The sequence below is a fragment of the Carcharodon carcharias genome, chromosome 12 (assembly GCF_017639515.1).
Source record: "Carcharodon carcharias isolate sCarCar2 chromosome 12, sCarCar2.pri, whole genome shotgun sequence".
Taxonomy (NCBI): Eukaryota; Metazoa; Chordata; class Chondrichthyes; order Lamniformes; family Lamnidae; genus Carcharodon; species Carcharodon carcharias.
Window position 1 is genome coordinate 97,786,140 of NC_054478.1, and position 23,343 is coordinate 97,809,482.

Genomic DNA, 23,343 nt, shown 5'->3' on the forward strand with positions numbered 1-23,343 from the left:
CATCTGAAACTCATCAAATATTCTTAGTGATAGAGGCACATTAGAATTCCTCCTACTCTCTTTCCGAATGCAATTTTGACTGCAATTTGAAAATGTGAAATAAGTCTCTGACAGCTATGTATGCCCTTCGATTTAATACAAGCAGAGTAAGCAAGAATGACTTTTTTTGTTAGTGTAACCTCTCTCATGACCTCCACAGACAGCATTTTGTAATGACTGGGGAAACTGCTAGTTTGCTAAAACACTGGACAATGGACAACACATAGTTGTAAATGGTAGCCTGGAATTGTATTTACTATGTTGTGAAGCAGTACAATAGTCGAAAGGAAGTTGATTCAAAACAATAAAACAAATGTACTGGAAAACGTTAGAAACAATTTACATTATCTTCCATGCAAACAACATGGTCAACATTGATGTCATTAGGGCAAAGATTGGAGTCCAGATTTTAACCTGGGGTGGGAGTGCAGGGGCCAGTGTGAGGTCCAGGTTACCTTAACTCCTGGGTAACATTTAAATTGATCTATTCTGAACTCCACCATAGCTGTTGTAGATGGTGTGGAGGCCTGCAAGCAAGAACTGAAATTATTGTAGGGTCTCACTGGGGCTTCAAGAAAATGAGTACTGACAAGGTAAGTTGGATGGTAAGTGGGTGAGATGAAGGGGATCTAAGATGATCATGGTTGGTGGAAGTTGGAAGGGGTGGGGGGATGGTGGTGAGGCTGGCATGCAGGGGTGAGAGGAACCTGGAGCCAAAAATGCTCAGGGGAGCTGGAATGCTCCTCATAAACCAGGAGGAAAGAGAAGGACGTTCTGAAGTGACTGACAATGAGATGGATGAAGGATTGATTCTTCTGTCACTTCGATGGTTGAGCATTTAACAAGGAAACCAGATGTTCATCGACTGGTTGGTTTCGCCTCATATGTGGTGTTAAACCAAATTTTGATTTGCAGATCTGACTACAAATATTATATATGAAGATATTGTTGGAGGGGTAAGTGAAGGTACTGGCTTTGCGGTGGGGACTGTGGGGACCTGACTCCTCCTCAAATGTTGAGACTGCCAGATGACAGAGACTTCTTCATTGGGAGAAGAGTTGTTTTTTTCCCACTGTATTGGGGTCCAATTTAGAGGCTCTGAGATTGGTTTTCAGAATGAGGGACATCTTATGGCGAGGGTTCTCACACTCAGCTGGCTGTAGAATACCATCTTTGGTGTGCGGGACTCTTCTATGCAAACAACATGGTCAACCCAACAAAGCTGAGTGCTGATGACCAAACTCTTCATACCAGTTATGTGGCATCCTGCAAGGACTTTGATGTTAGAGATTTTGCCTTGCCCATTTGACATTGCAAAAAGATCTAAAGCAGTGAAGATGGAATGGATTGTGTTGCTTCATGCTCTCTCCAAAACCTGTGGGTGAACCTGCTGAATGCTGGGCTTGCTTTTGCCAGGCAATGGGTGATTTCAGCATCCAACGTGGTGTTGTTGGAAAAGGAACTTTCAAGATAGTAGAATTTCTGAACTGAGTTGACAGGTATATTCTTAATTGTGACTGCAGCTGTTCAAGAAGGCAGCTTATCACCTTCTACTCAAGGACAATTGGGGATGGGCAATAAATGCTGGCCTTGACAGCGATGCCCACATTCCAAGAATGAATTTTTTAAAAAGAAACACTTACAGTGCTGTATGGGAGAAAGTCCCATGATTTTGACCCAAGGACAGTGAAGGAACGGTGATATAGTCCCAAGTCTGGATTGTGTGTGACTTGAAAGGGAACTTGCTTGTGCTGGTGTTCCCATGCTCCTACTGAGCCTGTCCCTCTAACTGATGTTGCAGGATTGGGAGGTGCTGTTAGGAGGAGGCTTGCCAAGTTGCTGCAGTGCATCTTGCATATGGTACATGCTGCTGCCACTGTGTGCTGGCGGTGACGGGTATGACTGTTGGCAAATGGCAGATGGGATGCCAATCAAGTGGCCTGTTTTGCCTTGGAGGTGTTGAACTTCTTGTGTATTGTTGGAGGTACATTCATCCAGGCAAATGAAGTGTATTCCATCACACTCCTGTCTTGTGCCTTGCAGATGGTGGACAGACTTTGGGGAGTCAGGAGGTGAGTTACTAGCCACAGAATTCACAATTTCTGATCCACTTGTAGCCACAATATTTACATGGCTAGTCAATGGTAACTCCCAGGATGTTGATAGTGTGAGAATCAGTGATGGAATGCCACTGAATGTCACGGGAAATGGTTAGATTCTCTCATGTTGGAGATGATCATGACCCGCTAATTGTATGACTTGAATGTTACTTGCCACTTATCAGCCCAATTAAATATTGTCCAAGTCTTGCAGCATGCAGGCATGGACTGCTTCAGTATCTGAATGGTACTAAACACTGTGCAATCATCTCCACTTCTGACTTTATAATGGAGGAAGGAACAACATTGGCATACATGTGTCTATATTTTAGTAAAGGATTGGCATGGTTGAAAATATCAGAACAGAAGCAGTGAACAACTAATAATGAAGACTTACAAGTAACCATCCATGGAACATGGTGCTAAGAGGAGATTTAAACAGGAAAACCACCATCAGGATGACACCACAAATGATGACCGAGACATTCTGAACAATCAAGGATGTTTGGGCAACTATCACAGGATGGAAAAAGGATTAAATCAGTTATATTCAAATTCATTACAATTATTCACAACATAAGTTTTGAAAATAAAAACCTACGAATGTCGGTGTTTTCCACAATTTAGTTATTTATACCATGTCTAATGCTTCACAAATTTTATACACAGATCAACAAGTGTAAAGAAAATATCTTGTAAGTCTTCAGAAAAATGCAAAAAGAAGACTATTTGGGAATGAACGTTCTCTGGTTAGTAATTATTCCAGAGTACAGAGTGGGATTTTATAGAGATGGAATTTTACACCCTTTAGGACTACTTGCATTGAAGAACTAATTTTATGAAATCATGCTACCAGCGGAGAACTTTACTGGAATATATCAAGGACTCGTGGATACACTTCCCCTCCAGCCCCACCTCCAGATATTCCATTAATCAAATACCTGTAATTTCCTGGTATGTGCTTTAAGTAGGTGAGGGCCAGGATTTTATGGACCCTCCCGCTCGGCGGGATATTAGGGTCCCACCAAACTGAATGGAGATTTAAAAGGCTCACCACATCTGCTAGGGGAGACATGCTGCAGTAGGGCCATAAAATCCTGGCTGAGAATCTATTTCAGCAACTCAATTTACAAATGTAGTCCTGATTTATCTGTTCTTTGTTTGCAAGAAAAAAAGTAGGCTTTGTTCAACACTGCTCAAGTAAGATCCCTCTTGCTTGGTTCTTGAGTAACTGAAAAGATTGCAACAGATCATCTGGCCTCTTTATTTATGCTTTCACAATAAATATACAGGGTGAGACTTTACCATTTTTGTGTTTCCCTTGTCTTTTCACTGCTTTAATTAGCAATTATATGTCCTTCTGTGTTGAGGGTGATTTCAAATTTTTCTGATAATGTAACTGTGGTGATTTTTCTTACTATACACCACGCCTGATTTTTGAAAACTAAGGTTTTCATGACACAAATAGCAGCAATTGCAATGAGGGGTGGAACGTTCAACTTTGACTGGTTTTAGAATCAAAGGTATTCTGTATTGAAGGGGTGCTCATTATATACTCTACCCAATTCCTTTCCATTGAATTCAATTGACTGTAATATATTGTGATAGCCAAGCATTTTGTTATACTGCCCTATCTGCTGTCCTCTCTAATGGCAAGGTGTAAATAAAGTTAGTTCAATAATGGTTGCCTGAAATTGAGCATGTGTTAGTCACTCAGAGCAATGCACAACAGAAAGATGGCAATGCAGATAGGATGGAACTTTTTTTTTACATTTCGTTAAGAAATTAAAGACTGAAGAACATTGTGACATTTTTTTGTAACTCCTAAAGTTGATTTTGAGGAAGTTTGAACAATTTGAAAGATTATTGTGTGTGCACATCATAGTCTGGTAAATGATCAGTCAGCACTGTACGTAATTGAAAAAAATAGTACTGAAGGCATATTCAGGGACAATGGGAAATTCAACTTTAACAAAGAAGATATGATGGTATAGTGGTAATGTCCAGAAGCCCAGGATAATACTTTGGGGACACAGGTTTCAATGGCGCCTGGTGGAATTTAAAGTTAATTGATAAAATATGGAATATAAACGGTGACCATGACAACTATCATGAATTGTTATAAAAAAAACCATCAGGTTCACTAATTTCCTTTAGGGAAGGAAATCTACCATCCTTACCTGGTCTGGCCTACATGTGACTCCAGACCCACTGCAATGTGGTTGACTCTTAGGGCAAAATTTTCCCCTCGTCGGGGGGAATGTGCGGGAGCGGGCATGGGTGGGTGGGTTCCTGATCAGCACCCCCAGTCGAGGGCACGCCGCCATTTTACATGGGCGGGTCAATTAAGTCCCGCCCAGCGTGACATCCGCTTGGAAGCGCTGTGCGCTCCCTGTGTGGACGGGGTGGTGGAATCCCTGAGCCAGGAATGCGCTTTTCGAGCATGCGCATTTGCGCTAAACAGCGCACAGATCTCCCTGAGGCAAAGTGCCACCTCAGGGAAATCGGTGGAAGTTGTGAAAATTTTTGGAAGGGTACAAAAAAAATTCCTGACATGTCCCCTCACGTGACACTGTTACATGAGCTGGGACCTGTCAAATTCTTTTATTTCAACATTTTATAAACATTTTAAATCCCTCGTGAAACCTCATCCCACCCGTGGAAATGGTTTCACGTTTTTTCTGAAGGCCGCCAGGGCTCTTTGCCTGCCCGCCAACCCTTAAGGTTGGACAGGCAGATCCATTAATTGGCTTAATTACTTTCTTAAAGGCCTTAAGTGGCTGCTGACAGTTCGGCAGGCTTGCAGCTGAGTCGGCGGCTCGCCCGCCGAGTTGAAAATCTAAATGACGCGGGGTGACATCGGGTCGCACGCCCAATGTCACCCCGTGTCATTTTACACGTCAGCGAGTGGGCCCCGCCACCCCCCTGCTCACTAACCAGAAGATGCAGCCCTTAGCTGCCCTCTGAAATGGCCTAGCATGTCACTCAGTTCAAGGGCAATTAGGGATGGACAACAAATACTGGCCTTGCCAGTGACTCACACATCCCGTGAAAGAATGAAAAAAAAAGAGGACTGGTGCAACTATAAATGCAGGCTATACATCTGGCTGAAAACAAATGAAATAGAAGATGCTTTTGAGGTGATGTCCAACCAATGTTGTCCACAAGACCCCAGTACCATGGATTATTCTGAAATTAATGAGACTTTGGACTCATATCATGGCACAACTAAGATTGAGGTTACACTGAGTGTTGCATTCCATGAATGGACGCAATTGCCAAGTAAAACTGTTGCAGGTTACATTGTTGAATTAAAGAATCTCTCTCATCGCTGTGGGTATGGTGCAAACTTAGAAATTAGCCTTAGAGACATGTTCATAGGAGGCATAAAGAACAATAGAATCCAGGCCAAGCTTTGAGCAAAACAATAAGCTGACATGGTGGGAAGGCCTTCGACAAGAACTCAGCCATGGAAAGGCTGAAAGAATAGCTGCAGACCGCACGGGAGATCTTTTCCTGAACCAGCAGGCAGGGTCCTTGTTGTTACTGCAGATGTGTCTGTTATCCCAGAAGGAGAGTACAAGAAATCCCTAAGTCATATTCCTTTACACAACTAGTTATGACTAGTTATTCCAATAACAGTATCCTTGTGTTAAATGAACTTAGTGTTAGGTTGAAATATGATGCTGCATCCGATTACTTGCCATTGATGGTAGTAGAAGGGAACAAATTTCCCTGATGGGAAGGAATTGGCTTAAGAAGATATGGTTAAACTGGGCTGAGTTATTTACAGTAGGATCGGTAAGAGTATGTCTATAATTCAGGAACTGCTAAGAGAGCACACAGTGATCTTTGAAGAAGGAGGTCCAAATGTAAAATTAAGCATCACATGGCTGAAGTTAAGATAAAGGACAACATACAGCTGACATTTTGCAAGGCAATGCCAGTACATTACGCACAGTTAGAACCAGCAAGTAAAGAGTTGAATAGGTTGGAAAGAATGGGGCAGTTAAGAAGGTGAAGAGCAGTGAATGGCCACACCCATTGTGGTTGCTCAGAAAGCAGATGGATCCTTCTGGATTTGTGCAAATCATATACAAACAGTAATTAATGTGATCAAAAATAATGCTTAACCACTACCTACCAGTAAAGATTTGTTTTCTAATTTAGCCAATAGAAAGGTGTTCAGTTAGATAGATTTGTCAACTGATTATTTGTAATTAGAATTAACTGACAAGAGCAACACACTGCTTACCATTCAGACACACTAAGGGTTGTACCAGTATGACAGGTTACCATTTGGATGTCTACTGCTCCTGCAGTATTCCAGAGCTTCATGGATCAAGTACTAAGTAGGATAGAAGGAGCATGCTAATTCTTAGGTGACATTCCAATTAGCAGTAAGACAGAGTATGAGCATATTGTAACATTAAACGAAGTCTGAGATTGACTTGAAGCGTATGGCATCAAAGCTAAAAGCACTGGTGTTGCTTCATGATGTCAAGTGTAATACACCTGGGTCACCAGATAGATGCTGAAGGTATCCACCCAATGCAGGAGAAGGTTGAGAGGATTTTGAAAGCAGAGACCAGAGAACAAAGAAGAATTTGAAACATTCATAGGGAGCATTGTGTATTATTCTAAGTTCATCCCCAATTTAGCTAATACATTCACTCCACTGTATATACTGCTCAAAGATGGAATAGATTGGAAGAAGTCTGTGGAGTGCCAGAAAACATTTGATGAAGTTAAGTACTGACTATGATCCTAAGAAACAATTGGTTTAGTGTGCGATGCATCACCACCAGAGTTAGGTGTGGTGCTATCTCACATAATGGAAGATGGTGTGGAGAAGCCTGTAGCATATGCGTCACATACTTTAACAACATCAGAGGAACATTATTCACAAGTTGAGAAAGATGGATTAGCAATCATATATGGTGCTACTAGTTTCCACAAATACTTGTACAGCAGGAAGTTCACTTTGTTAACTGACTATCAAGCCTTTATATTTAGTTCAAGAAAGGGAGTACCATTCCTAGCGGCAGCACGAGTTCCGAGATGGACATTGATTTTGATGACCCGTCAGTACGATATTAATGTCAAAAGTCAGCAGATCATACAAATTTGTGGGCTCTTTCAAGATTTCCTGTGAAGACTGGTTCATTTTTAGTTACTCATTTACCTGTGAATTATTTTACCTACACAAATGCCAGTGTCTGCTAGAGAAATTGGTGTAGAAACTGACAAGTGCTCAATTACGTCACGAATGGCCGGGCTAAAGGTGCGAAATTGGATGAGGATTTTGCATGTAGAAATAAAATGAGTGTAGGTTAAGGCTGTCTCCCATGGGATTTAAGAGTAATTATTCCACCAAGGTTTTGAGAGGGATTGTGAAAGGAATTTCATCATGAAAGCAGTAGTAAGAAGCAATTTTTAGCATACAAAGGCAGAGAGTTGGTGAAAAGAATGAGAGCTTCTTTCATTCCATGGTCAAATCAAAGAAAACCATGGGAATGAGTACATGTTAATTTCTTTAATGTGGTTGGGAAAGGGCACCTTGTTTAAGTTGCTATTTATAGCAAGTGTATAAATATTGAGTCTTTTTGTATTTGTTCATAGGATGTAGGCTTCACTGGCTGGGCCAGCATTTACTGCCCATCCCTAATTGCCCTTGAGATGGTGGTGAGCTGCCTTCTTGAACTGTTGTAGTTCATATGTTGTCGGAACATCCACAATGCTGTTAGCAAGGGAGTTCCAGGATTGTGACCTGGCTACAGTAAAGGAATGGCAATATGGTTACAAGTCAGGATGGTGTGTAGCTTGAAGGGGAACTTGCAGTTCCCATGAATTTGCTGCCCTTGCCCTTCGAGATAGTAGAGGTCTTGGGTTTGAAGCCTATGCACAATATGCAGAAGTGCAGAAATTATTGGGGTTTTAAGCAGTTGGTTTGTAATATATGGGTTGCCAGAGGTGCTGGCGTCAGATAATGATCCACAGTTTACAGCAGAAGAGCTTGAAATATTTCTGAGTAAGAATGGAGTCAAACATACACTAATATCACCATATCATCCAACATCGAATGGCACTGCAGAAAGAAGCGTACAGACAATGAAGAGGTCTTTTCCACAGTATTTGCCAGGTGACAGGTGAGGCAGTAATATCCATGTTTCTCTTCAACACAGGCTAGGCAATTTTCTGTTCTCTTACAGAATAACCCCACAGACTACATGTTACTCACCTTACAAGTTAGTGTTTAAACATGCTTCTTGGAAAAGATTTAGTTTACTTAAGAATAACATCAATAGCAAAGCAAGATACAGTGAAGATGAGTCATGGTACATGAGGCATGAAACTTAGAGGGCAGAATTGTGCCCTCGGATGGCGTATCGGCCCCACCAGCTCAGCGGTGGGCAGACAGCCGAACCCCACCACCGAAACGGGGTCCACCGCCATTTTGAGTGGGCAGGCCAATTAAGGCCTGCCCAGCGGCCTGCCCAACAGGAAGCGCTATGCGCTTCCTGTTCTGGGAGGGAGGGAATCCCCAATTGTCAAAGTGCGCTCTTTAGCACATGCGCACGAAAGAGCGCACTGCTCCCAGAGGCAAAATCCTGTCTCAGGGAGATTCATGAGAGGTAAGTAAACTCTAAAAATAGAAAAATATTAAAATTATTAAAATGTCCCCCTCATGTGACAATGTCACACGAGATGGGACATGTTAATAATAAACACTTAAAATTTATTATGTTCTCAAAAAACGGATATGAAACTTCATCCCGCCAGCGGATGAAGTTTCATGAATAATCTGGAGCCTGCTGGGGCTCCTGGTCTGCCCACCAGCCTTAAGTCTGGACAGGTAGGTCTTTAATTATCTTAACTAGCCTGTCAATGGCCTCAATTGGCCATTGACAGGTCAGCGGGTGGACAGCTGATTTCGCTGTCCGCCCGCCTTCCTAAAAATTTAAAGGGACTGGGATGACATTGGGGATTCCTCCCGATGTCATCCCGCGTCATTTTCCCCTCGGCGTACTGGCTCCACCTCCAAATCACTGAGGGGAAAATCCTGACCAGAGAGTTCAGTGCTGAACAGCAGGTCATGGTGAAAAATCACCAAGGTGATAAGGGGAAGTATGTAATTGGAGTTGTTATTAAGAGATTAGGTGCATTCATATTTCTAGTGAAACTTGGAATGCAACTGCGTCAGTGTCATGTAGACCATTTGCTTGAAAGAGGAAATCTGACAAAGGGAGATCATGATAAACCTCTTATAGTCCAAATTCCTCCTCCGGTCCAAAGTGAAAGTAAGAAGGAAAGTGAAAGTCACAAAGGAGCTGAAAGTATGCCAGTGCCACAGAATCCACTGCTAGAGCAAAGTGAGCCACAGTCTTTAATTAAGACAAATCATTCAATGACACAGTCCCAACCATTAAGTGGAGTTGATAGTCAAAGTTAAAATTCAAGGTTGACATAGTCAGAAATGTTCAGAGAGCAGAATAAAGCTAATGGAAGTAGAAGAAGATATCCAGATAGAAAGAGAAAGAATAGATTTATTGAAAGGTTTTAGGAAGGAAGAAGAAGGAAATTGTTCTTTTTGTCATTTCTTGTTAAAGGCATATTGGTGTTAAGTAAAGACTTTAAGAACAAATAAGCAACCCAACCTGTTAATTTTCCAGGTTTTGTTGATGCTCCCTTAGCCATATTGAATTCTGGTAAATGATGTGCATATATCATTCTACATTTTAATGTCTAAGTTTTTTTTTAAGTGGAGAGGGAGTATAATATATTGTGATTTCTGAGCTTTTTGAAATACTGCCCTCTCTGTTGTCCTCTCTGTTGGGGAGGTACAAATAAGCTTGTTCAATAATTGCCAGCTGCATTTGAGCATGTCTTAGTCTTACTGCAGACAAAAAGAATTTCTCATTGAGAACCCAGCAAGGTGTCATCAGCTTCCACCTCACCCACACCCCCCAACTCATGTGCCACGATTTCTTTCTGTTCACTCTCCTCAAAAATGCTTTAGCCTCTCAATATGCCTATTCTCTGCAGAATGTAGTACACCACTAATATTCTGCCAGCTGTCTCTGGGTCACACTGTAGAGCATCCTTGCTGCAGCCAAGAAACTGGAATGAATGTTTGAGCTCACAAAATGACTGTTTGCTGATATCTTAAGTCTTGAATGTGCTTTATTGTATCCTGTTTTCTAGGGCTTTGCACAGACCAGGTTTTGAAAGGGTAATTAAATTTCTGAGGAGCCACCCAATTAACTTGTTCTCATTCTGAAATAGCTGGGAAACTTTTTAGCTTGTTATTTCCTTAAGACATGGAAAATAAGAACATTTCCTTGAAAAATCGTTCACACGTTTAATTATTTAATGGTCATTACAGACTATTTGGCTATTCATTAAGGGACATAATTCCCTGTTGATGTGCACCGTGGTCAACTTAATGGCCAAATGAGTGCAGCTGATACCTTCTTATCCCTTAGGAATGTCACACCTTTTGAAAATTCCTGTCACTCTCTCCTCCCACTCTACTACACTAATTTTAATGTCAAAGCAGGACATTTGTGCCCTGGCTAATATAATAATGTGCCACAAACTGAGTATTCAGGCTAACATTATAACCATGGGCAGAATTTTGCCGTCAGTGAGCAGGGGGCGGGGCCTGCTCACCGACACGTAAAATGACGTGGGATGACATTGGGCAGAACCCACGACGTCATCCCACCACACTTAAATTTTCAGGAAGGCGGGGGCACAGCAAAATCAGCTGTGCACCCGCCGACCTGTCAATGGCCAATTGAGGTCATTGACAGGATCATTTAAACAATTAAAGGACCTGCCTGTCCAACCTTAAGGTTGGCGAGCAGGCCAGGAGCTCCGGCGGCAAATAGAAAAAACATGAAACCTCATCCAGCGGCGGGATGAGGTTTCATGTAGGGTTTTAAAAAGTGTAATAAAGTTTTACTGTAATTTATGAACAGGTCCCACCTCATGTGACATTGTCACATGAGGGGGACATGTTAGGGAATTTTGTTTTCTATTTTTTATCTTTTTAAGAGTGTAAGCGATCTCCCTGAGGCAGCACTTAGCCTCAGGGAGATGTGTGCTCTTTCGTGCGCATGTGTGAAAGAGCGCACTCTCGCTTTTGGCAAATCTCTCCCCTTCCCGCACAGGAAACGCATAGCGCTTCCCACCGGACGTCACGCTGGGTGGGCCTTAATTGGCCCATCCATGTAAAATGGCGACGGGGCCCGCTTCTCTGGCGGGGATCGGCTCCCCGCCCGCCAGAGATTGGGTCGGGCCTGCTCGCCAAGCAGACAGAAAATTCTGCCCCATGTCTTAAAGGAAGCTGTGGCAAAGATATCTGAGTGCTATTGGCAATTTTGCCATCATCGCCAACGTCAGGTTAATGCTGTATGTTTGGTTCCAGGAAGTGAAGCAATTTCTTTTTCTTTAGTGAGGCATAATCTCCTACACATTGATCTTTGGCCAACTCAAAGTAGCACTGTTACCAGTCAACATGGTACCTGCAGCAGTAGGGAATCCTGCTCTTTCTGCTATCACCTTTGAGCACCAATTCTACTATGCTATTGGAACTCCACCTTCAACATGTTCTACAAATGAGGACTTGCCTATAGCATACCGATTCTGCTGTCTGGGGCAAAACAGTTAAGCTGCTCTTTCAATGCGTCATCCTTTGTAATTGTGGTAACTGAGGGTATAGCCCCTCGTGCTGTCTATTAGGGGTCATGTGATGTTCTGTTAAGGCTCCAACCAGTGAGCGCTAAGTGCAGACAATCCGGGGGGTGGGATTTCCAGATGAGAGTCCTGATTGAACCTGTAGCACCTGAAAAGCTCTCTGTAATAAAGTTTAACTGTTTCTTGTTGAAACCTGTCCACTCCATTGAGTCATTACAGCAACATGGTCGGCTTCTGCTGACTCTCCCCATACTTTAATGCCCACCTTTAGAGCATGTGCAAATAATGCAATGTGGAATGGAAGGTGAACATGAGCAAATTTGCACAATAGCCTTCAACTCTTGTTTAGCAAATTCAAAAATAACATGAATGCTAGATCTGTTAATATACACTAAATCTTTTAGAAATTTGGGAAATGTGAGCAAAAATGCACTAATTGTTTGTTAACACTAATTCGCTGCACAATAATGCACATTTAGTGCAACTGTTGACAATAGCACACAGAAGAATTTCATCCCCATGATGACTGAACTGGATCGGTGCAAAAGCCAAAATGGAGATATAAACAGAGACAAAAAGATTGATTCATAGACCCACAAAGATGAAAAGGGAGAAGCAGAGTGGCTAAGTTGAGGAGACACAACAAAAGCTGAGACAAAGACAATAAAAACTAATTTAGAAAGTTGCAAAAAAACAAATTTGAATCATAGAGGTCGAAAAAAACTGACAAAAAGACTGCACCAATAAATGACACACAGCAACCCCAAGTAACACCAGAAAACAAAGAGCAGTGATACACATCCACATGTTTAGCTTCTGAGCTTTCTATCATACTTCCCCTTATATGTACTAGCACCAGCTCTTCCTCTACCAGATACACATTGCCAGTATTTGTGCTGGATGAAAACAAGGGTCCCTCCCTTTATTTTCAAGCTTTTTAATGTTATACAACAAGCTTTGAGTTGTTATAAGGTAAGATATTCGTATTACTGGTTCCATTCTTTTCTCGATGAGCATGAATCTTCACATCAAAGATTCCTGGATTAATATGAAAATTCCATAGGGATTTTATTGGACCAGAAAATTTGTTTCAAATGCCTTTATCAAGCATTCTAGGCAAAAATAAGCATAAAAATGTAGTTTTTTAATAATGAATTTAAACATTTGGAAAATATAAATTTAATATAAATAAATGTATAGTAGACAGTTGTGACAAATGCAGTGAATTATGAATTGTAAATAGACATTAATAGTTCATCCCTGGGATATGTGATCATTGATAATGTGAGTGTGAGGTAATCTGCTTTGGATCTGAGAAAGAAAACTAGAATATTCCCTCAATGCTGAGAGATTAAGGGGTGATTTCCAGCAACACGTTCAGGGTCTGAAGATCCTCCAAGATGACCAAGATGGTGATTTGTGCTGAAATAGCAGATTAACTCTTAAGAACATAAGAAATTGGAACAGGAGTAGACCATTCGGCCTCTCGAGCCTGCTCCACCATTCAATAAGATCATGGCTGATCTTCTTGTGTTTCAATTTCCACATTTCCATCTACTACCAGTAACCTTTGATTCCCTTGCCTAACAAGAATCTACTTACCTCTGCCTTAAAAATATTCAATGACCCCGCCCCCACTGCCTTCTGAGGCAGAGAGTTCAAAGTCACACAATCCTTTGAGAGAAAAAAATTCTCCTCATCTCTGTCCTAAAAGGGCGATCCCTAATTTTAAAACAGTGTCCCCTAGTTCTGGACTCACCCACAAGAGGAAACATCCTCTTGACATCCACCTTGTCAAGGCCATTCAGGATCTTATATACTTCAATCAAGTCACCCCTCATTCTTCTAAACTCCAGTGGAAACAAGCCCAGTCTGCCCAACCTTTCCTCATAAGATAACCCACTCATTCCAGGTATCAATCTAGTAAACTTCCTCTGAACCGCCTCTAACGCATTTACATCCTGCCTTAAATAAGGAGACCAAAATGGCACACAGTATTTGAGGTGCAGTCTCATCAATGCCCTGTATAACTGAAGCATAACATCCTTACTTTTATGTTTAATCCTGTTCGTAAAAAAGGATAGCATTCCATTAGCCTTCTTAATTAATTTCTGTACCTGCATACCAACTTTTTGTGACTCATGTACTAGATCCCTCTGCACCTCAGAATTATGCAGCCTTTCTCCATTTAAGTAATACTCTGCTTTTTTGTTCTTCCTGCCAAAGTGAACAACTTCACATTTTCCCATATTAAACTCCATTTGTCAGATCTTTGCCCATTCACTGAACCGTCCTATATCCACCTGCAACCTCCTTATATCTTCTTCACAACATACTTTCCTATCTATCTTTGTGTCATCTGCAAATTTAGCTACCATGTCTTCGCTCCCCTCATCTACGTCATTGATGTAAATCGTAAAAGGTTGAAGACCCCTGAGGAACCCCACTTGTCACATCCTGCCAATCCGAAAAAGACCCATGTTTAGCACCAGATAGCATCTCAGTAAAGGGGTTGAGGCCTGCGCTAGAAACAACCACCTAGAATCTCTTTAAGAGCCTCCTAACACTTAGTAAAGAGGCTGAATAGCATTTAGTTGCCTAGCAATTGCCCTAACCACCCACCTCCCCCCCACTAACAGCCACCAGCTGTTTGGGAGCAAACAAGGTGTTGGTGTGAATTTCAGGTGCTGCTTAAAAGGATAATCACTGTTAGTGATGAGTGCAGGTATGCGCAAAAGAACACACTCTCGGCTGAGGGACTGCCCCCATCCCCATCCGCACAGGGATTGCATAGCTCTTCCTGGCAGATGTCACGTTGGGCGGGCCTTAATTGGCCCGCTCATGTAAAATGGCAGCACGCCCCCGATTGGAGGTGCACCCGCTCCTGAACTTCCCCCCCGACAGGGGGAAAATTCTTCCCATTGTGTTCTGAGTCGGGCACCAACCACCGGGAAAGGCTCACAAAATGAAACTAGGACTTAAATGGTTAAGTTCTGAGGACAGGTTTCATAACCTTGGCTTGCGTTCCTTGAGTTTCAATGGTTGAGATATATTCTAATTGAGGTCTTTAAAATGGTAATGATAGAAGGATAATGGTAATTTTAAATGATAAAGGTTCATTAACATAATTACAGAGAAACAATTTTCTCTGGTGGAGTAATCCAAAACGGGGTCATAAACTTGGATTTAGGCCATTTAGGACTGAACCGAGGAAACTATTTTTCACATAAAGTGTTGTGAAAAACTAGAATGCACTCAGAATCATAGAATCATAGGGCAAAATTTTAACCTTGGCGGGCAAGGTCAGTGGGGGCAGGAATCCGACCGCTGCACATGAGAGGCTTCACACCACGATTTCAGGCAGACGGCCAAATTAAGTTCTGCCCAGCATGAAATGCGAGCGGCAGTGCTGAGCGCGCTGCCTGTATAAGGGTGGGGGGGCTGGATTGCGTGCAGGCCAATTGCAAACTTCGCGCAGGCGCAGAAGTGAACGCTGTTTCGTGCCTCAGGGAGATGAAGAGATATATTAAAAAAAGTAAAGAAAATAAAAACGTAATAAAACATGCCCCCTCCTGTGACTCTGTCAAATGAGGAGGGACATGTTATTAATGAAAAATTAAAGCTTTTATTTTATTTTTATTTGCTTTTGGAAACCTCATCCCACCCATGGATGAGGTTTCCAAAAAAAGGCAAAGGCCGCTTAGCACTTTAGCCAGCCTGCCAACTGTTAGGTTGGATGGGCAGCAAAAAATTTACGTTAATTAATAACTTAATGGCCTTAACAGGCCTTTTAATTGTTGGCGGGCGTGCATCAGAGCTGGCTTGCGCCCGCCAACTGAGCCATCGCGCAACTGCGTGTTGACATCGGCTGAGCGTGCCAACGTCAACGCGTATCTTTTCACGCTCGAGCAGGGCAGGCACGCGCCCGCCTGCCAAGCAAAAATTTCTGACCATAGCATCTTTACAGTACAGGAATGAGGCCATTTGGCCCATCGACTCTGCACTGGCTCTCTGAAAGAACATTCTACTTAGCCCCACTCCCTTGCCTTATCCCCGTAACCTTGCACATTCTTTCTTTTCAGATAGCAAACCAACTCCCTTTTGAATGCCTTGATCGAGCCTGCCTCCACCACCCTCTCAGGAAGTTCGTTCTAGTCTCCAACTCTCTTAAGGCTGTAGTTAGTGCATCAATTGAAATTTTCAAGACTGACATTGATAGATTCTAGTTAGATGAGGATATCAATGAATTGAGGTACTGTTCAGTCATGTTATTGAATGGCAGAGTAGGTTCAAGGGACTGAACGACCTAGTCCTGTTTCTAAGATCCCATAACCAAATACTGCAGTGTTATTTAAAATTATCCCCATTATTCTATACTTTGTACAACTTGGTCCCATACCAGAAACAAAATGGATTTTGTAATAAGGTGTTTATTTAAAAGGATATACCACAGAGGTAAAGGTGGGTTAGGCCATACCTTTAAGCCTGGGGGTTCTGTCCACCCAGTCACCAATGATAGCTCCAAGCAATAGGACAGATCCTGCCACGACCAGTCCATAGACAGCAGTCAGAAGCAGGCTGTTGCCATATAGCTCCACCAAAAACACTGACACAGCAAAGTGCCACATCCTATCTCCCTGTAACAAAACACAAAGTCCATTTAGCATAAGCCAAACATTAAAGGTGCAGTTTTAACACGTGTTTATTCATTCAGGTTCCAGCTAAAGGTCTTCAAACGTTTTAGTTAAAGTTACTTCTTAAAATTTAAATGTATTGAGGTATTAATTAGCATAGTGTGCTCTCAGTTACACTAATTTGGAAATTGCCTGCAATCAAGGTGGGGAGGTGGCGGTACAGTGGTAGTATCACTGCTTTAGTATTCCAAAAGCCCAGGGTAATGGACTGGGGACTTGGGTTCAAATCCCATCTATGACAAATGATGAAATTTGCAAACAACAAAAATCTGGAATTATTACTTATTACAAAAGCCCATCTGGTTCACTAATGCCCTTTAGGGAAGGAACAGCTGTCCTCACCTAGTCTGGCCAGCAATGTGGCTGACTCTTAAATGTCCTCTGAGCAAGGGCAATTAGGGAAGAGCAATAAATGCTGGCCTAGCCAGTGATGCCCACATCTCATGAACAAATGAGGAAAAAAAGTGCGCATTCAGAAAACAAGTTAAGCCAGCTACACCTGAAACTGACTATATATTAAGGGAGGAAACGAGGGCAGGTATAATCAAAGGCTGTCTCTTCCCAAACTCAAAAAAGATTGAAAGTCAAGTCTGAAAAATGTTTCATCTTCATTTTAATTTTGGGAGCAGGAAGCTCTTTTATTAAAAACATAAACAGGTTTGTTTGTGGTGGTTTAACTTCTACTAACAATACTCAAGGGAGAAGAAGCCTTTAATGAGGCTTCAATGGCAGCTGTTCAATGGAGAAAGCACTGCAGAGTAATTAATTACAATTGCCTCCAATAGTAAACTTGTCTCTGACCCCTGGTGACAGTGGAGATTGAGGTGTATAAAGTTACAAGAGCCCTAGATAGAATGGATAAGGAGGACCTATTTCCCTCAGCAGAGAGGTCAATAACTGGGTGGGTGGGTGGGTGGGAGCGATAGTGGGGGCACTAAAGGTTTAAAGGATTGGCAGAAGGATTAGAGGGGAGTTGAGAAGAGTTGTTGTCACCCAGAGGGGTGATGAGGGTCTGGATCTCATTGTCTGAAAGGGTGGTAGAGGGAGAAACCCTAATTGCATTTTAAAATTCTTGAATATGCATTTGAAGCGCTGTAACCTAAAGGGTTACAGAGGAAGAGCTGGAAAGTGGGACTCGGTAAAATGGCTCTTTTTCACTGACATGATGGGCCCGATGACCTCCTTTGTATGGTAAATTTTCTATGTTTTGACATTTCTATGTTACAAAATGATTATGCTTTCAGGCCAACCACCTTGGCCTTCAAAATAATTGGCCTTGATCACACTCCTGCTGACCTCTATATGCACTCTTCCTCACATCAGGGGCCATCCTTGCCAGATTCACAAAATGTTCTAACAATCCATGCATGTCATCTTGCACATGAGCAATTGCTCCACTCTTACTGAGTCTACCTTTCATTGTACATTGGCACTAACGAAATGAAATCAATTACTGTACCAGATATTGTCTCACAGACACTGAGGCTCAATGCAGGAGGTAGTTCTCCAAATGTCTCCATAAAGGGGAAAACATCATATGAGGCAAAAATAAAGGTCTAGCTCTCAACACCACTGGATCATACTGGCAGCCATTTTATTATTTGGATGCAGGTCAGGGGTATATTTTCCCACTGTTGTCATGTACAATCTTTCTGCTAAGTGTCAGTTTAGCATAATAGGAACACAGGAACAGAATTGGCCATTTCACCTCTTGAATCTGTTCCATCATTCAATGGGACCATGGTTAATCTGTGATCTAACTCCATATGTCCCCCCTCTGTCCCATACTCCTCAATATATTCAGTTAACAGCAATCTATTGATTTTAGATTTAAAGTTAACAATTGACCCATCATCAATTGCCATTTGCGGAAAAATGTTCCAAACTTTTACCACCCTTTGCTTGTGGAAATATTTCCTACCTTCACTCCAGAAAATGTTTGGATCTAATCTTAGGCTACGTCTCCAAGCCCTAGACTCTATAACCATCAGAAATAGTTTCCCTCGATCTATCCCATCAGTACTCCTTAATATCCTGAAAAGGTTGATCAAATCACCCTTTAACTTTCTAAATTATAAGGAATATATCTCTAATTTGTGTAATCGCTCCTCATAATTTAATCATTCGGAGTTCAGGTATCATTCTAATAAATCTACACTGCATTTCCTCCAAGGCCAATATATTGTTCCTAAGGTGAGATGCCTAGGACTGCTTACAGTACCCCAGCTATAACGGTAGCAAAGCCAACTTTGAGGCATAAGGCTGTGAGTTCAAGACTGACTCAGAACTTAGACTGAAACTTCAGTGCAGTACTAAGGGATTGCTGGATGGTAGGAAGTGCTGCCTTTCCAATGATAGACTAAAGTAAGGTTCCATCTGATTGCTTAGGTAAATGTAAAATATTTCAAGATTAGAGAATTCAGCCAACATTGTCAAATGGATCATTAATTTTATTGATATTTGTGGGACCCTGCTGTGTATAAATTGATTGCCATGTTTGCCTACAAAACATCAGTGACTACATTACAAAAACAATTAATTGACTGTGAAACACTTTGTGACATCTTCAGAACATGAAAGGTGCAATATGTAAATGAAAATCTTCCTTGTTTCCCCCAACTCTGAGCTAGATATTTGGGGGAAAGTTGTGATTGCTTTTGAATTTGTGGAAATGTAGGGCTGTTTCAGTGCTTCTGTAATGTTCTGAATAACTCTCAAGGCTAATTCAGAAAGCTTCATACAAATGTATTGTAAAACTGCTTCTCATGTATCCTAAATACGTTGAATATCTTATTTAACTCAAATGGATATCAGGTTATCGATATCAATTCAATATGCCAATATTACATTACCACTTGAATATATCAGATACCTCACATATTCAAATAATAATGTAATTCCTTTAGTGTGTTGCCTCCAGTTCAAAACAATAAACTTTCTTGACACAGTTTAAAATAAAATTATTGACATAATGCTTGGACAGTTGAACTTTAATCCAAATGATAGAACTATTTTTTATGCTACTTTCTTATTGTGTAGCGATTATAGGTATCAAGTGTAGGCAAAATATATGATTTGGATAATCTCACACATCAGGGCATTATTTTAAAATGCAGATTTTCAACAGGAGCTTATCCCAGCTGATGGCAGAATCTGGTTTTGCTGCTTCCAGCAGTGTATACCCGTCGGGTTTGTTTCTGGAAGTTATCCCTCAGTCAAGGCATGCAACTCAGATTAATGGTGAATATTCTGTTGCAAAGAACTATAAATGGAGCTCAACGATTAGACCTTCGAGAAGAGGTCCATAGTGTAGGCAGGCAAGGCCATTGGAACCACTAAAGCAGACAATATTATGGTCATAGCACTTCAAATGGCCTGCTTTATCTATTATATGAGTCTTTTACACCACAGAAAAATACTATTGCCAGGCATTTGCAATTGCGAAACATGAGGGCCCAGTTGCAACACAGTGTGCAGATTCTTACGTAGATAACAATACATTTTAAATAAACACCCACAAGTGATTTTTTTGGGGGGCAAAGACTGAGGAGCACAAATTATTTCAATGGAATGAAAAGTTTTATTCTCACTCAGTATGGGGTGTTGCATTCTGTATAATGTGCCTATTGTGCAAAAAAGCTAATCAGTCCCAGCTACATGTCTGGAGAGGAACAAAAAAAGGAACAAAATGTATAAAGTAGCGCAAGACAAGAATTTTGGTAAACTAGGGATTGCAAAACAGAATTAGACAAACACAGAAATAGAACAGTGCAGAAAAGATAGTGGTGGTGGGGGGAAATACAAGCAAAATATAATGTAGGCTTTCAAAAAGAAACTAGAATGAAACATAACGCAAAATTCTCCAAAATAAGAGAAAGAGAAGAGAATCCAAAAAAGCTATAATAAGAGAAAAAAAAAACATTTTGATGCGTAGATGAGAAACAATCCACCGAGTCCTGAGCATGTCCGTTCCCATTATAAAATCTTTCCTGTGCCTTGACTTTTGGGTCTGAATGTGCAATTAGGTTAGAATATGCTGATTCCTAAGGTAAGTCTCTTTTTCTCCAGTAGAGGTAGCAAAAAAGTAAAAGAACTTGCATTTTATAGGGACTTTCATGTTCTTAGGACTTCCCAAAGTGCTTCAATCAATTAATTACTTTTGAAGTGACAGTCACTGTTGTTCTGTATGCAAATGTGGCAATCAATCCTTGCACTGTAATGTTCTAAAAACAGCTTGGAGATGTTGGTTAAGAAGGGAATGTTGGCTGGGAACCCTACACTTCTTTGTATAGTGCCATGGGATCATTTACATTCACCTGAATAGGCAGACAGGCCCCAGGTTAACTTCTCACCCAAAAGACAACAGATCTGGTATTCCTCAGTGCTGCACTGAAGTGTCAACTTGAAATATTTACTCAAGTTCTAGAGTGCATGTTAAAACTACAGCCTACTGATTCAGAGGCAAGAATCAGCCTAGCTAATATTCTAGCCATTGCATGCTTATTGAATTAGTAACTGTTAAGATTAAGATATTAAGTTAAATATTTTTCAATCTCCTGCTCTAGGATGCTTAAAATAGTGGCTGATGTTCCTAACAATTTGCAGCAAAGTTCCTTGGAAATAAGATTGAATACTGTGCCAGTATATTCAGTTTCAGCCAAGATGATGGACATTTTCATTTCAGTGAGGTTGGTGAGCCCTCTCCTCCTGTGAAGCCTTTCTTGATCGCTCTTCAGCTTTTCATCCCAACAGCTGCCTCAGACGGTGGTTCCATAGACCAGTATGTACTGTATTTCACCTTTTCAGTTTCAGCTTACATATTTCATGGATTTGCCTAAGAACATCAGATTTGATGAATTGAAGACCATCCACTCCAGTTGGCTGATCCTGGTCTTTTGGCCCTTGTCCAGGAGCCCCCCAATGACCTTTTTCACGTCTTTCCTGCTTTAGGGGCAAGCTTATATTCATCTACTTCTTGATGAACAGGGAATTTCTATTCACTTTCTGAATGTGCATGGAGGCAGCTGTTTGATATGCGGAAGAGTGAAGTAATTCAGTTCTATGCTGTGAAATGTGACAAGGATGAGATTTCCTCCGGTCCCTACGTGTGGCTGCATCGTAACTGTGTTGGTGAAGATTCTCTCTGTTCACCTCTTCCAGAAACACAGTTAGCATTTCACTGGATGTACTGAACGGAGAAAATCTCAAAACCGCCACCAGAGGAACCCTTACCTAACTTACCAGTTACCATATGATGGGAGCAAAACAGAAATGAGGAAAGCTGCGGTCTGAGCTTACCCACGTAGACAATCCATGGCAAAGGTAAATAAGAAACCCGGTCGTCCTGAAGTATCCCACAAAAGAGGCTGTCGTTAAAGATGAGAAAAGTACATATGTCAAGTTAGTCAATTAAAAATAAAGGGCACCTATAGGTACCTATTAAAACATATCCAATATTGATGTATGCTAGTTGAATATATTAAATAGTCTCAAATAATTTCCAAACTGTTGCATTAAAAGTTGAAGTGTAAAACTGTCCAAATGATGTATAACCAAACCACTTACCGCTCTTATTGGACGTGGTTTCAGTCTTCTCCATATTTAAAGGTAGTTATTGTTATCTTTGGCAGTTTATTTTCAGTCCGATTCTAACTCTTAATTATACTTCTTTTTAAAATAATAATCTGATTTAGAAAAGCACCCTAAATAAAACAGTTTCTGAAATGGAAAGCTTCGCTAATTGTTTTGTTATTCGGTTTTCCAGACTTAGCTAGCACTGTAGCTGAAGTCGGAAAAGTGTTGTCGCTAAAATTTAATGTTAGGTCTAAAACCTAACACCCATGAGACCAGCCGCACGGTCCGGGTCCCAAATTCGAACAGTCCACATCATTTGGGAGTTTTGAAGGCTCTGTTCAAAGGTACTTCCTGAGGAGAGAGCCCGGCCCCGTGACGTGTATCTAGATAGAAAAGCCTTGCCAACTGATAACTGAAGCTATGCACACCCCGCGCTGGAGCCCCAGAGCTGCGCTGAACAAAATGTACACCCACTGGAACAGACCGCTTCCGCTCTCAGCCTTCTGGCTGCACCAGAGAGGATCCTACCTTTCCTGTTCGTTCAGTTGCATTTTTACTCTGGAATATTAAGCGCTGCAAGAAAAAGACCCAGGACTGTACATGATCAATAACTTCGATACTTATTCACGATACCATAGGTGTAATAAATAAACCGATAGCTTATAGGAAGGATATATAAGATATAAGTTATCTACTCTAATATATGCAGATATATAGTAACCTATACTTTTACTAGCATAACCAAATGTAGCAAAATTATAAAATCAGAAATAGGAAACTAAAAACTGAAAATCCATAAAAGCTGGTCAGTATTTGAAAGATAAAGTAGGGTAAATGCTTCAAGTGTGATACACTAAAAGTTAAACCTCCTGCTGTGAATTCCTAACATCTTCCTCGGTGCAGCAAATGTTTTGGATTATGAGCACCATCTAGTCAAGCAGAATATGACGTTATTGGCTCCAGATAAACTGAACTGACAACTTTTTTCACATTTCACTAATATTTGTTAAATCCACTACATGTTGAGAAAGTGTTTCCATCATGCTTATGAGTTTTCAACAAGTCAGTGAAATACTTAAGTTAAGCCTTGAAATTTAAACATTGGGGTAGATTTTCAACATAATGGGCAAAAGAATTCAGCATTTCTAATAGGCATTCCAGATACGTGGACCATTAAAGAGGAACATTTATCCCATTATAGCCCAATATTGGTGGAGTTACTTAAGGTGCTTAGG

General features: G+C 41.2%; 1 protein-coding gene across 2 annotated transcripts in view; it reads right to left on the reverse strand.

The window, feature by feature from the left end:
- The window catches only part of slc40a1 (solute carrier family 40 member 1), a 39,788-nt gene extending 17,241 nt beyond the window's left edge, over nucleotides 1-22,547 (reverse strand). The window contains exons 1-4 of one of the 2 annotated variants that reach the window (XM_041201118.1): nucleotides 22,100-22,547; nucleotides 21,833-21,900; nucleotides 16,318-16,477; nucleotides 2,536-2,651 (exon numbers count right to left, since the gene is read on the reverse strand). In XM_041201118.1, coding sequence (XP_041057052.1) covers nucleotides 2,536-2,651; nucleotides 16,318-16,477; nucleotides 21,833-21,900; nucleotides 22,100-22,133 — 378 coding nt within the window. In that variant the 5' untranslated portion in view covers nucleotides 22,134-22,547. Of the gene's footprint in view, nucleotides 1-2,535; nucleotides 2,652-16,317; nucleotides 16,478-21,775; nucleotides 21,901-22,099 lie in introns of both variants that reach the window. The other variant, XM_041201119.1, reaches the window with a different exon arrangement.
- Between the last annotated feature and the right edge of the window lie 796 nt (nucleotides 22,548-23,343).